This window comes from Oncorhynchus gorbuscha, linkage group LG18, assembly GCF_021184085.1.
Source record: "Oncorhynchus gorbuscha isolate QuinsamMale2020 ecotype Even-year linkage group LG18, OgorEven_v1.0, whole genome shotgun sequence".
NCBI classification, from domain to species: Eukaryota; Metazoa; Chordata; class Actinopteri; order Salmoniformes; family Salmonidae; genus Oncorhynchus; species Oncorhynchus gorbuscha.
The window spans coordinates 24,086,507-24,106,910 of record NC_060190.1 but is presented as its reverse complement, the minus strand read 5'-3'; the positions used below and the strand labels follow the sequence as shown (position 1 = coordinate 24,106,910).

The following is a 20,404-nucleotide window of genomic DNA, read 5'->3' as shown; positions in this document are numbered from 1 at the left end:
CCTTGTTTTCCTGTATTGTTGGCAAAATGTCTAACTGTCAGAAATATTGATATCATCTTGAGTGTCTATATTTATTTAATACTGTATGTGGGACTAATAGGTCATTTAAGTGGACAACATTCTTCCACTCATTGGGTCACAAATAATCCTCAAGGTTTTTGTTGCATCAAGATGAGCTGTACTGTAGTTGTCTAACTTTTGTGGGATCAGTTATTATAATCTCCTTCAGAAAATCTATAGGCCTAACTAAAAATGTACAGGTCTTCACCTGCAAGATGGTTGTAGAATCAAACACCCTTTCATAACAACTGCAATAAGATACACTCGTAGGAATTGGCCTTATAGGGCTAAATTGAAATGTTTCTTACAGAAGTATATGAAAAACATATGCATAACTGTGGTAGACACTGAAAGGGAACAATTTGGAGATAATGGGAAAATTATTAGACCAAAGGTGAGGACACAACAGTTCATCTGACACAAGACTTAATCCAAATATTACTGTTGATTTTATGTCCATTTTACATTTCCTGCCGTTTTCAACGCATTTGTTGAGAACTATATCTGAAAAATACTCTGTATACATTCAGTAACATGATAAGAATATTCCTGTAAAATGTGGGGTAGTGAGAGGACTACTTCTAATTCCACGTGGCCACACAACTCTCCAAAATGTGCACAGTTCCTAAGTAATTTAAATGCACTTTTATGATCCCAAGAAAAGTCTCCAACTGTGCCGTTGAAGAACTTTTAAAAAATTATTTTTTTAAACTAGGCATGTCAGTTAAGAACAAATTCTTATTTGTAATGACGGCCTAGGAACAGCAGGTTAACTGCCTGTTCAGGGGCAGAACGACAGATTTGTACCTTGTCAGCTCGGGGGTTTGAACTTGCAACCTTCCGGTTACTAGTCCAACACTCTAACCACTAGGCTACCCTTGCCAAGCGAGCACAATTGTATTTGTTTTGTTTGGAACACAGACATGTATCCCCGAGATCACACAATTACTGTTGAGGTTTACGCAATCCAAAAACACTTCAAAACATTAGGGACACCTTCCTAATATTGAGTTGCCACCTCATTTTGCCCCCAGAACAGAGTCAATTTGTGGACTACAAGGTGTCGGAAAGCATTCCACAGGGATGCTGGCCAATGTTGACTCCAATTCTTCCCATAGTTGTCAGGTTGGATGGATGTCCTTTGGGTGGTGGACCATCCTTGCTACACATGGGAAACTGTTGACTGTAGAAAAACTCAGCTTCGTTGCTGTTCTTGACATACTCAAACTGGTGCGCCTGGCACCAGTGGAGGCTGCTGAGGGAGGACAGCTCATAATGGCTGGAACGGAGCTATTGGAATGGCATCAAACGCATGGAAACCATGTTTGATGTATTTGATACCATTCCACTGACTCCGCTCCAGCCATTACCACGAGCCCATCCTCCCCAATTCAGGTGCCACCGACCTCCTGTGCCTACTGACATACCTCATTCAAAGGCACTTAACTTTTGTTTTGCCCATTAACCCTCTGAATGGCACACGCACACAATCCATGTCTCAATTGTCTCGCAGCTTAAAAATCCTTTAAACTATCTTCTCCCCTTCACCTACACTGATTAAAGTGGATTTAGCAGGTGACATCAATAAGGGATCATAATAGCATTCTCCTGGTCAGTCTATGTCAATGTTTTGTACACTCAGTGTAAAACGCAATCTGGGTTAGGTGGGCATCATTTGAAAGCTTGTTCTAGTGCTAACATGACTAGCTAAGTTATAAAGTACAATCCTAATGTTTAGGCTTTCACGGGGCAATTCAGAGAAACTGATCGTAATTGTGTGTATAGAAAGGAGTCGTGTGCATTAGGTGTGTGTTCAGCGGCACGTTTTCATCACAGTAGACAAACAGGCTCATTCTGTTCAGAACAACCCAGAGTACAACGCCATGTCGTCTCGTAAGTAACTATGTACATCATAGTGATCATAAACGTTGATACTGTATGCCATGAGTTTCATATGGAAATATGTAGTGCACATTTGGGCTCGGGTGTTTGGCTTGCTTGTGACATCATAGTGTTATTTGTCATCATCCTCAACGTCTCATCTTTAAAAAATACATTTAGTCCCTCACTCAGACAACAAACGAGTAGCTCAAGTTGCTTAATTAGCGGGAGGGATGGGGGCAACTTCTTGTTGCATGCAGTGCTCAAGTTCAGAACTGCTGTCAGTCAAAACCCATCCAGTGCTGTGACGTGCAGAGCCTGAGCTTTGATGTCATTTCTAGCATGTTACTGTACAGCCACTGTGTTCCAATTTAGGAGCTTATCAGTGTCCAAAACTGCCATATTCAACCTGTATATGGGTACAAGTGTAAATGTCTACCTGCATATTATCGGTCTGTAATAAACAACTATTGCTGGCCTAGAATCGAAAACACCCGACTCCGTCGATCCAAGGGAAGTTTCAAACCTAAATAGGCCTATCTTTGGTTTAATATGAGCACAGGGAAGTTGGAACCCCACCATGCATGCGCGCGCGCTCCACTGGTCAAAATGACCGCCTCCAATCAATTTGAAATGCACCGAAACAGAATAAATCAGGTTGATGGAATTAACATTTAATGGATGTGTGTTTACTTGACTGATAGGAATCGAGAGCAATGATTAACGACATGGTGTCATCTCCGATTAGGATTCCCATTCAGAAAGGTTTGCGCTGATGATCACCTCAACTGAGTCCACGAGTTTATTTCCTGATGCTTTGACTGCAATGATCAAAACAATGAGTGTAAATACAACAACGGAAACGAAGTTCTGATTAGGCATGTAGAGTAGTATTGAGTTTCGATATAGATCTGCGCCAATCTATCTCATGAGCTAATTGATCATTATTTGTATTTGTTTTACGCCACTCTTGTAAGCACTATTCAATGCACCCTGGTCAAAGTATAATTTGCTGCCTATAAAACTGCAGCTATGGCAACATAAAAAGCACCAAATGGAATTTGGAGTCATGCGTAAAATGTGTAAACCACTCGGGACAACATCTAGGTCAGGGGTTCCCCGGTCAGATTTTCCCAGAGTTCCCGAAGGATATTGAAATATAATGGCTCCCATTGTTAAACCATTACTCCTACCTGTACCAATTTCACTAAGTGTATCTCACACTATCTACCACTCATTGATAGCCTATTGCATGCAATATGTTATCATGCATTGGATAAATGTGTTGGTGGGGGGGGGGGGGCACGACAAGTTGACTAGGTTAATTTTGACTTACATCCCCCTCACATAAAAAAAACAATCCCCTTAGTGGTCTAGATGTTGCCAAAGACGATTTCATTTCAAGAGGGGGGGGGGGGCAATTCTCATTGATGATGAGTCCTCCTACTTAAACAAATCCATTTACAAAAAGGGCCATTGTAAATTCGACCATTGAAATCCGATTCAGTTTTTTTCACTCTTGGAAAGCATAGTTCTTAACCATGACAAGGCAAGTGGAGGTACACGTTAACGGACTATTGGACTGAGGGGCGGTTGGGTACGAGCACATTTGGAGTGTTGAGAACACTCTTAGCCCCATACCCCTAAAACCTCGCCAAAGTGGTTTGACAAATATCGTTTTCTTTTTTATCTTACACGGGATAACCCCTCAAAACGGATTTCAGAGACGTGGATAGAAGTGCTAGTTGGCAACGACTATAAAACGAGGATCCGTTGACGAAAAAGCTTTTGGGGGATTAAGTTATTCCATGATCACTTTTTTAAAATGTAGATTAAGTGAAAGATTGACACTACTAGTCCACCAATTTAGCAAAAAAACGTGTGACAGGTCCAACCGGACCACGGATGGCGGTCACCGATGGCTGAAACTCAGTCTATTAATCTGAATTCACACAGCTAGAGGGTATATGATGCGCTATAAAGGAGCCTAATTTCAGCTAAATGGTCCAGGGTGACAATATGTTTCATCAAACACACCATGTTAGTGAAACTGGACACTGAAAGCATGCGAAACAATTGAGACCGTCTTTGGATTGAATCAACATGCAATTGGCACAGTTCCTATCCATTTGCGTCCCCGCCTTGTTGCAACAGGTTGCGCGCGTGGCCTTCCACAAATGCACTTATAGCGCACAGTTTTGACTTTGCTCTTACTTTCTGACTCGAATGTTACAGATTTCGGCGCCATGGTTGAGCACGGAGGCCTTGATCTTATGTGTTTAAATAAGTCCTACAGTCACAGTTCCACTACCTCGTCCTCCAGCTCAGAGCGAGAAAAGAAAATATTCACCAAGTTGAAAGTCAGTTTGACTGAGGACTACCCGCAGAAGAACGCGGAGATCCTGAGCGGCCAGTATGGGACTAACTTACTTTTGATCGGCGTGTCGCTGATGCTGGCTATTGCGCACCATGGCGCATCAGTGAAGGAAGAGCACCTGTTGTCGTTTATCACGACCCTCATGATCCTCCAGCTGATATGGATGATATGGTACATCGTGAGCAGAGACAGGCAGAGTAACTTACAGCCAGAAAAGGATGTGCATGCTACTACCTGTTGGATAAGAGGTGAAGCTGACACGCATGTTTGGAAGATTTACTCTTTCCTTTACGTAAAATGGTGTTGCGAATGTATTTATTTAACCTCGAGGTCGTTATTAGTCCATAGGAATAACGTGGTATTATATTATATCTACAATGTTTTATATAGTTTAATGCTTCTCAAAACTAGCTAAATGTGGCGTATTTTCCGAATATATATATTTTTGGTTTTTAAACATTTTATTGACATCAAAAGCAATTAATGGTTCATTTGCATAGTTTTCCCGTTTCCATGCAGCCCCATAATAACGAATGTTTCATTGATATAGGTGGGTTAACTCTTCTTGCGCTCCTCTCGTTGATCATGGATGCCTTCCGAATTGGTTATTTTGTGGGCTATCGATCATGCGTGTCGGCTGTTCTAGGGGTATACCCTATCATCCACGCAACTCACACAATAGCACAGGTAAGACACAACCCCCCATTCTATGTTAATTTGATCACGCTTTTCATGATTGCCTATACTTTCAAGGATTTAGAGAGTGGTCTGTAATTTATAAACGGTTAATTATTCATTTAAAGATTGTTATTTTGGTGCTTGCTTTAATAATATGCTTGTGAATGCTCTATTGATTATTACTGTCAGTATTGACAGTGCAGCCATATAAGGTCAGTATTTGCCAAGCAGCTAAATGACAAGCACACAGTTTAAACCAATGTATTATTAGAGCCTACAATTGCAAGGTACATATGCTAAGTAACAATGAACAGCTTATAAACCATGAATAAACCCCCTTTTGTCCTCTTAAATGTGTAAAGTGTTACAGGTAAGCTGGCTGCTCTGTTTGAAACGTTATTGACTAATGGTATCACAATTCCACTTAAACAGGTATAGTGCTTTGTCTTGAAGTGGAATAATGTAAGCTTTGTTACTCAGGCAAGAAAGAGAGTTGTCTGTACAACATAATCCTGTCATTGTCCATGTTATTGGAGTCTAATGTAGCACAGGCAGAGGTAATCCATCAGCTGAGAGGTCGCTTGATATGGCCTTCACATTCTGATGATTCATTTTCACAGTCCAAATGAAAGCCTTCACCAGAAATGGAATGTTTTATTTATTTGTTTTTTAAAAATGTATTATATAGTGTGTCTTGTCAGTGCTGTGATACAAATATCATTTTTTTGAGTTTTGTTTCAGGTCCATTTCCTTTGGTTTCACATCAAGGACGTCATCAAGACCTTCGAGACCTTTGAAAGGTATTGTGAAATATAATGAACCAGTATTTTGAGATTGTCACAACCCATGCACGCCTCTCGAGCCTAAGGTATGTTTAGGTTATGCTCATGTCCATTTCTCATTGGTGCAATTCAATAAAACAGTTGATGAGTTTATTTATCCTGTTATAAACATTGTACTAAATTAAAGTGTCAATGTAAGATCATATTGTTTCATGTGTGTTTCCCTCAGATTTGGCGTCATCCATGCAGTCTTCACCAACCTGCTACTGTGGTGCAACGGTGTGATGTCTGAGGCTGAGCACTTCCTAAACAACCACAAGAGAAGGCTCTCTTCCCTGGGCTATGTAAACCTCACCATAGGTAAGGGGACCAGGGGTCGAGTGGCTGCTTGTACCCAAAGAAAAAAAGGACAATAGTTCACTTGAGAAGCTCACTTCATTGGATGAAAGACAGGGGTGCGAGGGGGGTTGGAGGGGAAAGTGGGATGGATTAGGCAGTCCGGCAGGTCTTGTTTGTGTCGAACGCCTCTCTCTTCGGTTTCACGAGACATGCACGGTCGCTGGCCCCCACCACCCCCCCAGCTCTAGCGACCTCAGACGCCTTTGTCCCAGGCCGGGCTGCTCCCGAGGGCGCTGCAATTACAGTAACTGATACATCTTAAGCCGTGGCTGCTCCACCGGCCCCCTCATATCCGGCCGACTGTGAGGCTGACTGTGCCGCTGTTGTTCCCTTTTTAATTAAAGAGAGCAGGGCCGTAGTGGTACCCTTTGGGGAGGGGGTCGTGAGTGGGTAGAGATAGTGGTGCTTCAGGGTTGAGTTTTAAAAGCAGTCTCTAGAGGGCAGCACTAGGAAAGAGTAGTACAAATGGTAGGGGCTTTCAAGTACAAAGGGAAGCATTATTTTGAGGAAAGACTGGAAGTCATTGTATACCATTTTGCGGAATTGTGTATTTTGGTGTTCAGAAGGTTGATTGATATACTTGATCCACCAACCTGATGATCCTCATCACACATGTGAAGAGCAGTTGTGGGAATATTTATCAGACCACCCACTGGTACATGAAGGATTGTCAAAGTTGAAATGACTAGGACATTGAGCTGGGAGGCCCAAACAGGACATTTTCTCTATATTCAAGTCCAGACCAATTCATTTGGTAAATATCTGAATTCTAAAGTCAATTCAAAAGTGTATTTAAAGTGTATTGTTGCTTTAGACTCTGATGGCACATAATTGATTCATTATGTTACATAAGACACAAAGAAAACAACTGGCTTCATGCAAACAAACTTTGAAATATACTTTATTGTCATACATAATTTATTTGGTTATATTTGAATAACTTGGGAGTTTATATCCTCTGTGTAGTCTATTTGTATACACAAACTGGAGGCCACTGTTTTGTAAGGTACATTATGGTTGCAGAAGTGGGATTTCACTGTGCTTGAAACTGACAAGATATTGTTTATTTTTAATGTGTTTCAGTGGATATGGAGCCTCACTGTAATTGCACTACCAGCGCCTGCTCCATGTTCTCCAACAGCCTCTATTACCTATACCCCTTCAACATAGAGTACCACATCTTTGTCTCTGCAATGCTCTTCGTCATGTGGAAGAACATAGGGCGCAGCATTAACCTCCAGTACAACCGGAAAAGGCCGGCTACCAGGACCCAGGGGCTGGTTGTCGGCCCCATCCTGGGTCTTGTCGCCCTGGCCAGCACCATCGGCGTGCTGGTGGTCTACATCATCCACGTGGAAGAGTCGGTGGACACCCGGGAGTCAGCCATCGCAATGTTCTACTGCTACGGCATCGTCATGCTGGTGTTCATGTGCTCGGCCGGGGCCACGGGTCTGCTCATATACCGTGCCGACCCTATGCCCATGGACACCACCAAGAACCCCTCGCGGACGCTGGACACAGAGATCCTATTCGGATCGTCGGTGGGCTCCTGGCTCATGTCCTGGTGCAGCGTGGTGGCTGTGGCAGCCTCAAGCAGCAGCCCGAGCTACCGCTGGACCAACCTGATGTACTCACTGCTCATTGTCCTGGAGAAGTACATCCAGAACCTGTTCATCATAGAGTCCCTCTACCGCCAGCGGGAGGACGGTGAGAGGGAGGACGCTGAAGCGGCGGGGCCTGTGCCGGAGATCTTCTCTGTGACCTCCTCCTTGGCTCCGCCCTACAACGGCATCATCAACCGGGCGTACGAGAACCCAGACAAGGGTTGTGTCACGCTGGAGAACGAGCAGGTGGAGAACGGACAGGTGTACGGAACATTCAGCTCACGGAAACATTCGGCGGTGCCCCTGCACGCCGGGAGCAACGTGGCGGAGACCCCGAGCAAGAAGAGGCAGATTCTGAAGAACATCGCTGTCTTCCTCTTCATGTGCAACATCTCAGTAAGCTTGCTGTTTTTTTTAAACTTATGATTTATTTATTGACAATAGTCAGCATTGATGTTATTGTCTCATAACTAGTTCGCAAACACATAGGATTCCCCATTTCATACCCTACTAACTACTCTTATTCTCTACCTTCAATGCAATGTTTCAGTAGGGAAATGTATTGTGTGTGAGTTTATGAAAATACAAGGCGTATTCACCACACACAAAAACAAAACAAAAAAACAACAACAAGGTAAGTTTAACCTTATTTGGTATCTCCTTCACTGCAGCTCTGGATCCTTCCTGCCTTCGGCTGCAGACCCCAGTATGACAACGGCCTGGAGCAGGAGACGTTTGGCTTCACCATATGGACAACAGTTCTCAATTTTGCCGTGCCCATGAACCTCTTTTACCGCATGCACTCTGTGGCCTCCCTCTTCGAAGTCTTCCGAAGGGTGTGACAAGACGAAGAGGGACCCGACGAGATGACGCAACATGCACAAGAACACTTGTCACCAAGGGCTCCATAGAGGAAATTAATAGCAACACAGGTCAACCTTTCAGGAGGAGCTCTTGTCATGTACTTTAGACTTCTAAATAAGCATTGAAACATGTCAGTGTAGGGGGATTATACTAGATGAGATGTCCCTTGTAGCGATGCATCTTCGGAAACATTTTGTAGCACCAGATATAAACAACAAATTACATTGATATCAGACCCTGGATTCAAATAGTATTCGGAATCTTTCAAATACTTTAGCTGTGCTTGATTGAGCTGGCCTGGCACAATGTAACCAATGGAATAGCCCCAAATGTGCAAGAACTGATCCCCCCCGCCCCGGGAGGCTCACCCAAAACGCCAAAGTCTTTGAAAGATTTCAAATAGTATTTGCTTTGTTGTGTGTTGCTGCACTGGCAAGTGAAATTGACATTTGAATTTAGGTCTCTGTTATAACAAGTGTTTGGGTTTGTCTTTTGATGTTCAATCACATTGTTGTTGAATGCGTTATTAAAACGCGTATGTAATAGTTTAGCGTCGAGTTGCCTCTCAGACCTAGTACAGATGTAAGCCAGGCTATGTATGAATGCATCATGAGAGTGGAGCATGATAAGTGATGATACACGATGAAAGTAGATGGCGCAGTGAAACAACTTATATCGAAAAGCCATGCCACATTCATTTTTCAAATCCCGTATCATGGTGAGACTCGTGGGCCTCATCCCCGGTTGTGCTGATATCACACACACCACTGTGTTTGCAGCAGTACTCCAACATCACAGAGAAGCCAAAGAAGCTCTCTCGGTCTCGATTATTCAACGTCACATAAGAACTGTACTTTGGATTGTAAAGATGAGGTGCAACTGTAAAAGCCTTATAAAGGTTTTTTGTGTGTGTGTGTGTGTGTTGCCATTTTTATGTATATTTCAAATGCACAGTGTCATGGAGGATGTTCTCAGTGGTCGGAAAAATACACAGGAAACTCAATACTTCTGTGTCAAACACTTGAACTACTTGGCTGGCCACATTCTAGAGTCCTACATGTACTGTAGTATAGGGCAGCGCTAGACTTTGATTGCTCTTCGTTGTAACATTGGACTGTAGTTCTCAGAATCTCCAACAAATGAACACTGGACTGTAAGTTCTCACGATCTTTCGCAAACGTCTCATTGTATTGACTGTTCTCGATCCTGACTTGTTGACATCATTCCGTGTATATTTGATGACGATCACATTCAGTTGAATGCTGTACAGTGTTGACTGATCTTTAATGCTAGTAGCTCTGCTTTTCTTTTAGTTATATCTTTTCTTCTTCTAATGAACCTGAAATGTGGTTTTCCTTAAATATATTTAACATTTCAATAATTGTTATGGAACTCAATTTCACTAAGAAACCGCCTGGGAGTATGTGAAGCGTGCTCCAATCCACACTGATGTATTCCCTGGACCCATATTAAGTCTAGTTCTGGACTAAAACAAATGCTCAATGGAGAATGTCCATTGAAAGTGTCCGTAAACTGGCCACCGTGCCCCATTTGCTCTCTCGATCCATAATGTTGGTGAAGAGACTAAGTATGCACTCTGCATTTTAAAGGGACAATCTGCAGTTCAAACAACACCAAAGTTCTTTTTCCACCCTGCCACTGTTTTGGTAAACAGCAGAAGAATAGGGCGGTTATTATGTTATTGAAAGGGGAAACAATACAATATTTGCACAGATCAGTATATACTGTATTGACTGACATGCATTTTCCAAAAAGCAAATATGTTGTTTTAAACTGAAACAACTCTGAAACTGAACCAAGTATCTTGATTGATGTTTTGTTTTGAAAAGTAAGCATTGACAATCATCTTAACCTGTGATGTTGTTGATCGATTTTGTGATGAATTAGTGAAATGTAGTGCTACTGTATGGTTCATTTTTGGACAACATATTTAGGCTGTAGGGACTATCAGAAAACTGTGAGTTCTACATTGGTGCTAACTACTGTACTTGTTTTCAGTTGTACGTGCCAATCTGTGGTCAATGCTTATTGGTAAACCTGCACCAATACTATATCCTGTACATATCTGAACGTAGATTAAAGTGAATGTACATAAAGGCTCCTGGCTCTGTAAGAAAAATGATTGAGAAACGGACATTTTAAGTTAAAAGAAATGACATACATTTGGTCTATTATCTGCAGTGAAGTTATGAAGATATAACTCAAATAAAACATATGTACGTGCATGGGTCCTATAACCCACTGCTGGTGGGGGATCCTGGTCTCTCTCGTTCGATCTTTGCATGTTAGCTAAAAGTTAATCAATTCACTGTGGACCCCTTCATCAGAGCACATAGGCCTATGTAGCATAGCGCAATGCTCAAATAGCAGAAGCTATCTTCTTTCACCGCAAGAGTTAAAACCATATTTTTGGAAACAAGATGAATCAATTTGCCTCGTTATAGAACTCTGGGAATATAGGCCTAAAGTTCTCACCCCCAGTCTCAGTTGATCCTGCTAATTATTTGAATTTTTGTAACCATTTTCTAACTTGCTAAAAATGTCGTCTTGGTGGAATAGCTGGCCACATGGTGGCGACAAATGTTAACTTTCTAGCGGACTATGCGTTAGTGCATAAAACCTCGGAATCAGATACATTGCAAAGGTTGTTGCCCAATTCCAAGCGTGCTATGTTATCTTTGTATTCAACTCAGCGAATCTGAATTTGTATTTGTATTTAGGTCAGCGAATCTAAAATTTTGCGATCGCCCATTTTTGTCAGTTAGCCTAGTCCCATTGTTTGTTGGAATGAAATGGCTAAATAATTTCAAAACCATTTGTGACTATATTCCCTAGTTTTATTTTTTTATTTTTTATTTTTTACAAATGATTGGTATATAGCCTATTTATTATCTGAATTATGTCAATCATAATTTCAAATGCAGAGTATTATCTGAATATAACTCATGCTCTATAGATAAGCATATGCTAGCCTATTATAAATAGTTAACATTAAAATGTTCAAATTGTATACATCTTTGTCATTGATTGACACTGTGCAGGTAGGGCACAGGGGCTGACAAATCTCTTTTGTTTGGTAAACGCTCACTCACTATATTCAAGGAAGGTGAAAGTTTAAAAAAAAGACTGATCATCATATGCACAAATTCCCACGAATGAAAGAAGTAAATCATGTCAGAATTCGACATAACATATCCTAGATTTTACTCGACAGAATTTTGCAGGACGCTGAGAGATTATGTAGATGGAGCATCAGATCGATTTGACAGGCATGTTGTTGACACACCTAAAAATAAAGATGACGTTTAATGGACGGAATCTGCCAACGCAAGAGAGGATACACTGCAACTGCAGATGTTGCACTGAGTGCACTGAGTTATTGTGTTTCTACTTTCACGTCGAGTGTGAGAGTGGATGTCTAGCCTGAAGTTGAAATTAAACTGAAAACATCACGCTCACTCCAAACGTGTCGTGCATAATTTGGAGAGAGCTGTACTATCAATTGCTCACAACGTAGTCTAGTGATGACCTTAATAAATGTATGACTTATATGCAATGTTTGTTTTCACACAAACAACGTCAATTAACAATACAATTCCATCCACAAAAGGCTAATTCTAAAAGAAGTATCGTGCGTAAAATTCGCATTCCTGAGGGAGAGTTGTCTCATGTGCAATTTCAGCACCACTGACAGCACCCCTGGATACTACTATTCATTATCCCCACAGCAATGAAATGCTCCATATGTGTTTCACTGTTTATAGCAAAGTAGAGTTTACATGAAAAAAAACATTCACTCATGCCTACATTTTGCAAATTGGATTGTTGCTTTTGAAGAACAGGAACCTACAACTGGAGTGTGCAACCTAATCCAAAAATATAATCCAAATAGAAAGCTCATTGGTATGTGTGTGTGTGTGTGTGTGTGTGTGTGTGTGTGTGTGTGTGTGTGTGTGTGTGTGTGTGTGTGTGTGTGTGTGTGTGTGTGTGTGTGTGTGTGTGTGTGTGTGTGTGTGTGTGTGTGTGTGTGTGTGTGTGTGTGTGTGTGTGTGTGTGTGTGCGTGTGTGTGTGTGTTGTGTGTGTGTTGGCTCAGGGGACTCCCTCCCTCCTCAAAGCGCTCACGAACTCAAAATAGCCTCAGTGCTGTGCTGTCAGTGCTGCTGTCTTACTTTGGCAACGCAGGTCAGACGACACGCGAGGTAATAACATGCGGTCGCCAACGCGCTTCAATCTTTTGGCGCACCGAACACCCAGTTCGGTTCAGCGGGGATGCAACACATTTTGTCGCAAATTCACTTAGCAATCTCAAATCCTTTGTTTGTATATTTATTTCAAATAGAATGGCTGACGAAGGGACGACAGAGCACCGTGAGTTGGTTACTACTGCGTCCTCAGACGCGCATGGCGCTATGGACTGGCTTTCCACTTGAGAGGACACAGAGAACCCTGCGAAATACAACTCAGTGCATAAGAACCACTCCGTTCCGTTATCTCTTGGGGAGATTATGTGGAACTCGACCGAATCGGAGGGAACATCCGACGGTGGAAAGGAACTGGTCATCCGGACAGTGACGGGCTGTTTGCTCTCACTGCTCATCCTATGGACACTGCTGGGAAACCTTATGGTGTGCTCTGCCGTGCTACGAATTCGGCAATTACGAAGTAAAGTGACCAACATTTTCATCGTTTCTTTGGCTGTGTCGGATTTATTCGTTGCAATTCTGGTGATGCCATGGAAAGCTGTGGCTGAGGTGGCGGGTTATTGGCCATTTGGCACTTTTTGTAATTACTGGGTGGCGTTTGACATTATGTGCTCAACTGCGTCTATCCTCAACCTCTGCATTATCAGCGTGGATAGATACTGGGCCATATCAAGTCCGTTCCGCTACGAGAGAAAAATGACCCAACGAGTTGCCTTTGTGATGATAAGCGTCACGTGGACTTTGTCTGTTCTCATTTCATTCATACCAGTCCAACTGAACTGGCACAAAGCCAGCGAAGACGAAATAGTCCGAGCGCATAACGCCTCCTTGGGTGAAGTAGAAGAAAACTGTGACTCTAGTCTCAACAGAGAATACGCCATATCGTCATCTTTAATAAGTTTCTACATACCCGTAGCAATTATGATTGTGACGTACACGAGAATCTATCGGATTGCTCAGATCCAAATCAGGACTATAGCGTCCCTAGAGCGCGCGGCAGAGCACGCCACAAGTTGCAGGACCAACAGACTCGAGTGCCAACACCACAATACATTGAAAACATCTATTAAAAGGGAAACAAAAGTTTTAAAAACGTTATCGATCATTATGGGTGTTTTTGTGTGTTGTTGGTTACCTTTTTTTATTTTGAACTGCATAGTTCCATTCTGTGACAAACCACAGACTGACCAAGATGCAAGTCTCCCCTGCGTCAGCGAGACAACATTTGACGTCTTTGTGTGGTTTGGCTGGACTAATTCATCCATGAATCCTATTATTTACGCTTTTAACGCAGAGTTCAGAAAAGCATTTGCCAGTCTGCTGGGTTGTCGTAATTTCTGCTCCAGCACACCAGTTGAAACAGTGAATATTAGCAACGAGTTGGTCTCCTACAACCAGGACACACTTGTCCATAAAGAAATCGTGAATGCCTACGTCAATATGATCCCCAACGTAGTGGAATGCATTGAGCACGAGGACACGTTTGACAGGATATCACAGCTAACTCACAACAATGAAAATGGCACCGACTCCGTTTGTGACTTGGACGACTGTGAGGAAGAGATTAGCATCGACAGGATGACACCATTTACCCCCAATGGTTTACATTGAATTCACTTGTCTCACCTCGTGCGTAAGAGGATGTATTGCTTCAATCAGATATGTGAGGTGTGGTGTTGTTGTCCCATGCTGAAAAGTGACGTAAATTTGTGTCTTATAAGAGAAGACACCAGTCTTTGTTTATTCTTATGATCTTTAAAAGTTATAGCTTCTATGTATTTGGAGCAGCAGATGTATTGAAACCAGTTGCTCCAATTGGTACAAGTTACCCTTGATGGTATTCAGAAATGACTGCTTATCATTATCCGGTCAATGACAGTGGGACCACCGTCCTCCATACTATGGAAAATATGGTAAGCCATACAGGCGCAGTGTAGCCACATGCAGTTGTGTAAATGCCTTATTTATTCTGGGAAAGAGTGCAATATCATTTTAAAAACAAGGGGAATGTTAAAGGATTACAAAATGTTTAATTTACATGAGGCCAAAATAGTAAAAGTGCTTACACGCTCTCTGATGTCTCGCGCGCACAAACAAACACACACACACAAATAGCCCTGCTCTCCACGTATTGAAGTAACTGCACAGTAGGCAAAGCATTCTCAATCGAATTATGCTCCTGCAGCAGCAGACCTCTTATAGGCTTGACTTTATCCATAATAAACCCACACCGGTCCAAAGCTAATTAGGAATTCCTTTGAGTGATTATGGCGAACACCAAGTATGACAAGCTTACGGCCAGGTACCACACCCTAATAGGGTAACCCCCCCTACAGTTGAATGTGGACACAATTATAATAATTTTATGTATATATTTTTCTGAAATATTTTATTAAAATACGCAAATTGGGTGGCCTCGTTAAATATTTTGCATATCACGGAAATCAATTTTTCTGGACACTGGATGAAGTCGGCCTAAATATTTTGGTTTCATTTTGTTAAAACTCCAGGATCGGTAATGTAAAATAAATATTGGCTCATTTTTCAGAAGAAAATGTAATCGAGAAGAAACATTTGACAACATATCAGCAATTCCCTATGTATAAGTATGGAGAATACGTCTAAGGATAACCACACACAATTTGGTGAATGCAGATGCGTCTGAGGCTGAAAAAAATGAGTTAGCATGTGGGAAGAGTCTGACTTTCGGCAAATGGCAGTTAAAGACAAGTAGACTGAATTTAGCCTACCAACCCACTGGGCACAGATACCAATTCACCATCTATTCCACGTTGGTTCAAGGTAATTTTATTGAAATTACGTTGAAACAACGTTGATTCAACCAATGTGTGCCCATGAGAAACGCCAAACACCTACATTATTTAGACCCAATCACCATCTCTTCAAAATAAGTTACTACATACAGTCCGGTTTGTAATATTGTCTATGAAATGGGGTTTTATTAAATTATGTGTGATTCAATGTTGTGAGCTTTGCAATGATCGATGTATGGACATTTAAAGCAGGTTACAATTCAATAACTTATGATGGTAGTATGATAAACTAACGAAAATATACATTTTCCTCAACCTATTTTAGAAATACTAATATTATTGGACTAAAATACAACAAAAAAATCTCCAAATTGCTAGGTAGATGAAAAAATGTAATTTCAGTTTGTGGTGCCTTACCTTAAGGGATGTTCTATTCTACCTCTCTATTTGGTGAGAAAAATGGCCAAGACACACAAATCCAACCACTCTCCATTCTCTATCATACAGCATCCATGTTAAGAAGTCCACCAAACACCATTCGTAAAGCTAATTCCCACTTGACAAAAACTGGTTGAATCAACACAGTTTCCATGTCACTTCAACCCCACAAATCTATGTGATAACGTTGAATGTGGAAAACTGATTGGATTTGCAACAAGTAATAAACATAAGGGCATTTCATATTTTTAATCACCCACATTTGAACCTAAAGCCAATGACATGGTGAATTTTCTGTTTTTGTTTTCACGCTGAGTTCACCTTAGTTGACAACTCAACCAAATGTAAATCAAAACTAGATGTTGAACTGACGTCTGTGCCATGTGGGTTTAGCTCTATGAATCTCCCCAATTCCCAGTTAACAATCAGCTTTTCAAGATCACATAATACGTGATATGACATACTATGTAGACAAATGAATCAACAATTACAATTATGTGCAATGGGGTAATACAAATCTTGGTGTGAAATTCCACAGTGGGACCATGGTCAGCTTGATTTCATTTAATTTGAGCTACTTTACATATCTTGAAAATGTACAGATGATATTCAATGTATACTGCCATCCAAACAGTGAAGTGTGTCACCATTTTGCAATAAAATACTCTCGAGCAGAGACTCAATTTATTCTAGTGGTCACTGTTCTTGTAGCCTGACTACCCATCTAACATCACTCTGGCCAAATGCCACGCCCACTAGCGTTTCTTCTTCATGATGAGTCTGGATTTGCTTTCCACCCTGACATCTTGTAGAATGCAAACACATTCTGATCATTTGGGTTGGGCCAGAGCCGGCCTACATGATGATGTTATCAGCTTTGATACTCTGATTGGTTAGATTGGTTAGAGATGATCCAATTGCTGACGAATTTGTTTTGTACAACACCGCTCATTTTGAAGTCAACATAAGCGACTTCCAGGATGTCAGTTTCAGACTGAATGTATGTTTGAGCGATCGATAGAGCTTCAGAATTCAATTCAGGATAAGTCGTCAGGCAACTGTTGTCATAGAATGAAAGGGAACAGTTATACTGTGTCCATATTATGACAGCCTCAGAGTAACAAGGAGTTAGTCAAGGAACTGCTTTGTGTTTTATTCCCTAGTGGGAAAACAATGTTGTATTTGAAATTGGCAATCTTTAATTTAACAAGTTCTTAGTTAATAAGCAGAATACCATTCAAATCTATTTATATGATACTGCTAATAGGCCTATACAAAAAATACAGTTAAATGCTTAAGTGTTTAAATACTTTTGGTCTTTGGGAAAAAGTTGCACCATTGTGTTGTTCAAGGTCTCCTTTCAGAGTTGTTAAACATGCCACCATCGCAGGCCCTCCCAACCAACCATTCATGTATTAACTGTCAGCAGTAAATTTCCAGTTGAAAAGATCGACTTTGCTCAGACAAAATCACCCAGAGGGAAAACTTCCAGACATTTGCCTCACCTTGCATCTCCGTAGAGTTGTTTGAGTCTTCAGTTGTCGCTATTTCCTTCCTATAAAACAGAGTTTAGTTATACAGTGAATTGTTCTTTTGTCTCTGAAGAGTAGAACAAAACCTAGGGAGATGGCTACGTGCCATGCTCTTGTCTCAGTGAAACCACATGGGCTTAGCGCTGTGGCTCGTCCTCCCCTCCCCGCGCTGAGGAGATGTGAAAGGTAGTTGGTCATGATGTTCTGCGATGACAGGAGGTTTGAAGAGGAAGCAGAGGCAGGCTCAAGGGGGTTTCTCTATCGGTCACTACATATTCATCAAAAGCCTCTATTTCCATAGATTCTCTCTCTCTCTCTCTGACATTGTTGTTTACTCACCTATAATTCACTAATTTGAGTCAATTGGAGGTGTACCTGTGGATGTATTTCAAGGCCTACCTTCAAACCCAGTGCCTCTTTGCTTGACATCATGGGAAAATCAAAAGAAATCAGCCAAGACCTCAGAAAAACAATTGTAGACCACAAGTCTGGTTCATCCTTGGGGGCAATTTCAAATGCCTGAAGGTACCACGTTCATCTGTACAAACAATAGTACGCAAGTATAAACACCATGGGACCACTCAGCCATCATTAACGCTCAGGAAGGAGACGCATTCTGTCTCCTAGAGATGAACGTACTTTGGTGAAAAAAGTGCAAATCAATCCCAGAACAACAGCAAAGGACCTCGTGAAGATGCTCGAGGAAACAGGTACAAAAGTATCTATATCCACAGTAAAATGAGTTCTATATCGACATAACCTGAAAAGCCACTCAGCAAGGAAGAAGCCACTGCTCCAAAACCGCCATAAAAAAGCCAGACTATGGTTTGCAACTGCACATGGGGACAAAGCCTTTTGGAGAAATGTCCTCTGGTCTGACGAAACAAAAATACAACTGTTTAGTCATAATGACCATCATTATGTTTGGAGGAAAAAGGGGAAGGCTTACAGGCCGAAGAATAACATCCCAACCATGATGCACGAAGGGTGGCAGCATCATGTTGTGGGGGTACTTTGCTGCAGGAGGGACTGGTGCACTTCACAAAATAGATGGCATCATGAGGTAGGACAATTATGTGTATGTATTGACGCAACATCTCAAGACATCAGTCAGGAAGTTAAAGCTTGGTTGCAAATGTGTCTTCCAAATGGACAATGACCCCAAGCATACTTCCAAAGTTGTGGCAAAATGGCTTAAGGACAACAAAGTCAAGGTATCGGAGTGGCCATCACAAAGCCCTGACCTCAATCCTATAGAAAATTTGTGGGCAGAACTGAAAAAGTGTGTGCATGCAAGGAGGCCTACAAACCTGACTCGGTTACACGAGCTGTCAGGAGGAGTGTGCCAACATTCACCCAACTTATTGTGGGAAGCTTGTGGAAGGCTACCTGAAACATTTGACCCAAGTTCAACAGTTTAAAGGCAATGCTACCACATACTAATTGAGTGTATGTAAACTTCTGACCCACTGGGAATGTGATGAAAGAAATAAAGCTGAAATAAATAATTTTCTCTACTATTATTCTGACATTTCACATTCTTAAAATAAAGTGTTGATCCTAACTGACCTAAGACAGGGAATTATTTACGAGGATTAAATGTCAGTAATTGTGAAAAACTGAGTTTAAATGTATTTGGCCAAGGTGTATGTAAACTTCCGACTTCAACTGTATATATACTATACAAATATGTATTGTAAACTCACTGTACTGGAAGTCGTTTTGGATCAAATTGGGTTATTATATTCTGTTTTGTTATTGATAGGTAGTATTTACTCATTTCATCATTTACTCTCTCTCTGCTTTAGCTTTTTTTTCTAACCTTTCTTCCCACATCAGGCTCCGTCTCTCCCCGACACCGTGCTTGATTCAAATGTTTACGCCTTGCTGTCCGTATCTCCTCTCCGTCTCTACCAGACGTTTGATTCACGTAATAATTCCCATTGGTCATGTAGGGGAATGCAATTGCTGTCCACTTTCGTAGAGTCACTTGGACTACTCCGTTACATCTCTTCTAGCTCTAGGCTTTAGGGCTCTAATTCAGTCTGTAACGCTGGAAGCATTACCGATTCCACGCTAGAATATTAAAGGTAGTGTCCGATTGAGCCGACATATGCAGTGTTTACCGTGAATGTCGTCTCCGCTAAAACGGAAACATTGCCTTTTCAATCATGCTGCAAAGCTGAACTTCTGCAATTCGGATTGACTGGAGTCCTACATCTGGGTGGGAACTGAGAAGAAGGTATGTAGAAGGCATCAGCACCTCCCTGATACATGCTGTGGGTGAGTCCCACTACTTCCTCCCTGTGAGCCATTAGAAAGCATAAATGATGGATTTCATTCTAACGAACAGTTAACTCGTAGGCCGTGCGTGCACACTACCTCCCTGAAACACACTAGATTACATTTCAAAATTCAACATTTTGCAAAATGTACTATTATATTGTTGTGCGTTGTGCACACTTACAATCCTCAAAGATGCCGTGTACTTCAAAATTCTAATAATTTGCAGATCCTTGTACATCCCAGGGAGTACTCATAACGTTTTTGGACCGACTGAACATATTGTCAATGACTTGTCATATCCTCAATACATCTGAAACGTTTCAGTTTCGAACCTCAACCCGGTAACATGGCTAAATAAATGCTCTAGCCTCTCTTTGCATCAACAACACCGTCATTTAACAAACATTGAATACATGTTGGTTGTTTATAAGTGCTTGAATGGAATGAGCAATGCCTATTCAACTATGAAACCATTTCAACCATACACATTCAAGACACCACACAT

At 41.5% G+C, this 20,404-nt stretch overlaps 2 protein-coding genes across 2 annotated transcripts; both read left to right on the top strand.

The window, feature by feature from the left end:
* Positions 1-3,451: 3,451 nt before the first annotated feature.
* Positions 3,452-10,761, top strand: otop1 (otopetrin 1). The gene is made up of 6 exons (XM_046311873.1): positions 3,452-4,566; positions 4,869-5,005; positions 5,738-5,796; positions 6,008-6,138; positions 7,261-8,177; positions 8,453-10,761. The coding sequence occupies exons 1-6, from the start codon at positions 4,188-4,190 to the stop codon at positions 8,621-8,623; spliced, it is 1,794 nt and encodes a 597-aa protein (XP_046167829.1). The 5' UTR covers positions 3,452-4,187; the 3' UTR covers positions 8,624-10,761.
* A 2,163-nt stretch (positions 10,762-12,924) lies between these two features.
* On the top strand, positions 12,925-16,730 carry LOC124003886 (D(1B) dopamine receptor-like). The gene has a single exon (XM_046312518.1). It carries the CDS (start codon positions 13,173-13,175, stop codon positions 14,478-14,480), a length of 1,308 nt encoding a protein of 435 aa, XP_046168474.1. The 5' UTR covers positions 12,925-13,172; the 3' UTR covers positions 14,481-16,730.
* Positions 16,731-20,404: the final 3,674 nt, after the last annotated feature.

Bases quoted from the DNA above. Each gene is read 5' to 3' on its own strand.
- otop1 (XM_046311873.1), top strand. From the start codon at position 4,188: ATGGTTGAGCACGGAGGCCTTGATCTTATGTGTTTAAATAAGTCCTAC. The intron at 5,797-6,007 runs GTATTGTGAAAT...TGTTTCCCTCAG, and splicing joins ACCTTCGAGACCTTTGAAAG to ATTTGGCGTCATCCATGCAG. The intron at 6,139-7,260 runs GTAAGGGGACCA...AATGTGTTTCAG, and splicing joins CTATGTAAACCTCACCATAG to TGGATATGGAGCCTCACTGT.
- LOC124003886 (XM_046312518.1), top strand. From the start codon at position 13,173: ATGTGGAACTCGACCGAATCGGAGGGAACATCCGACGGTGGAAAGGAA.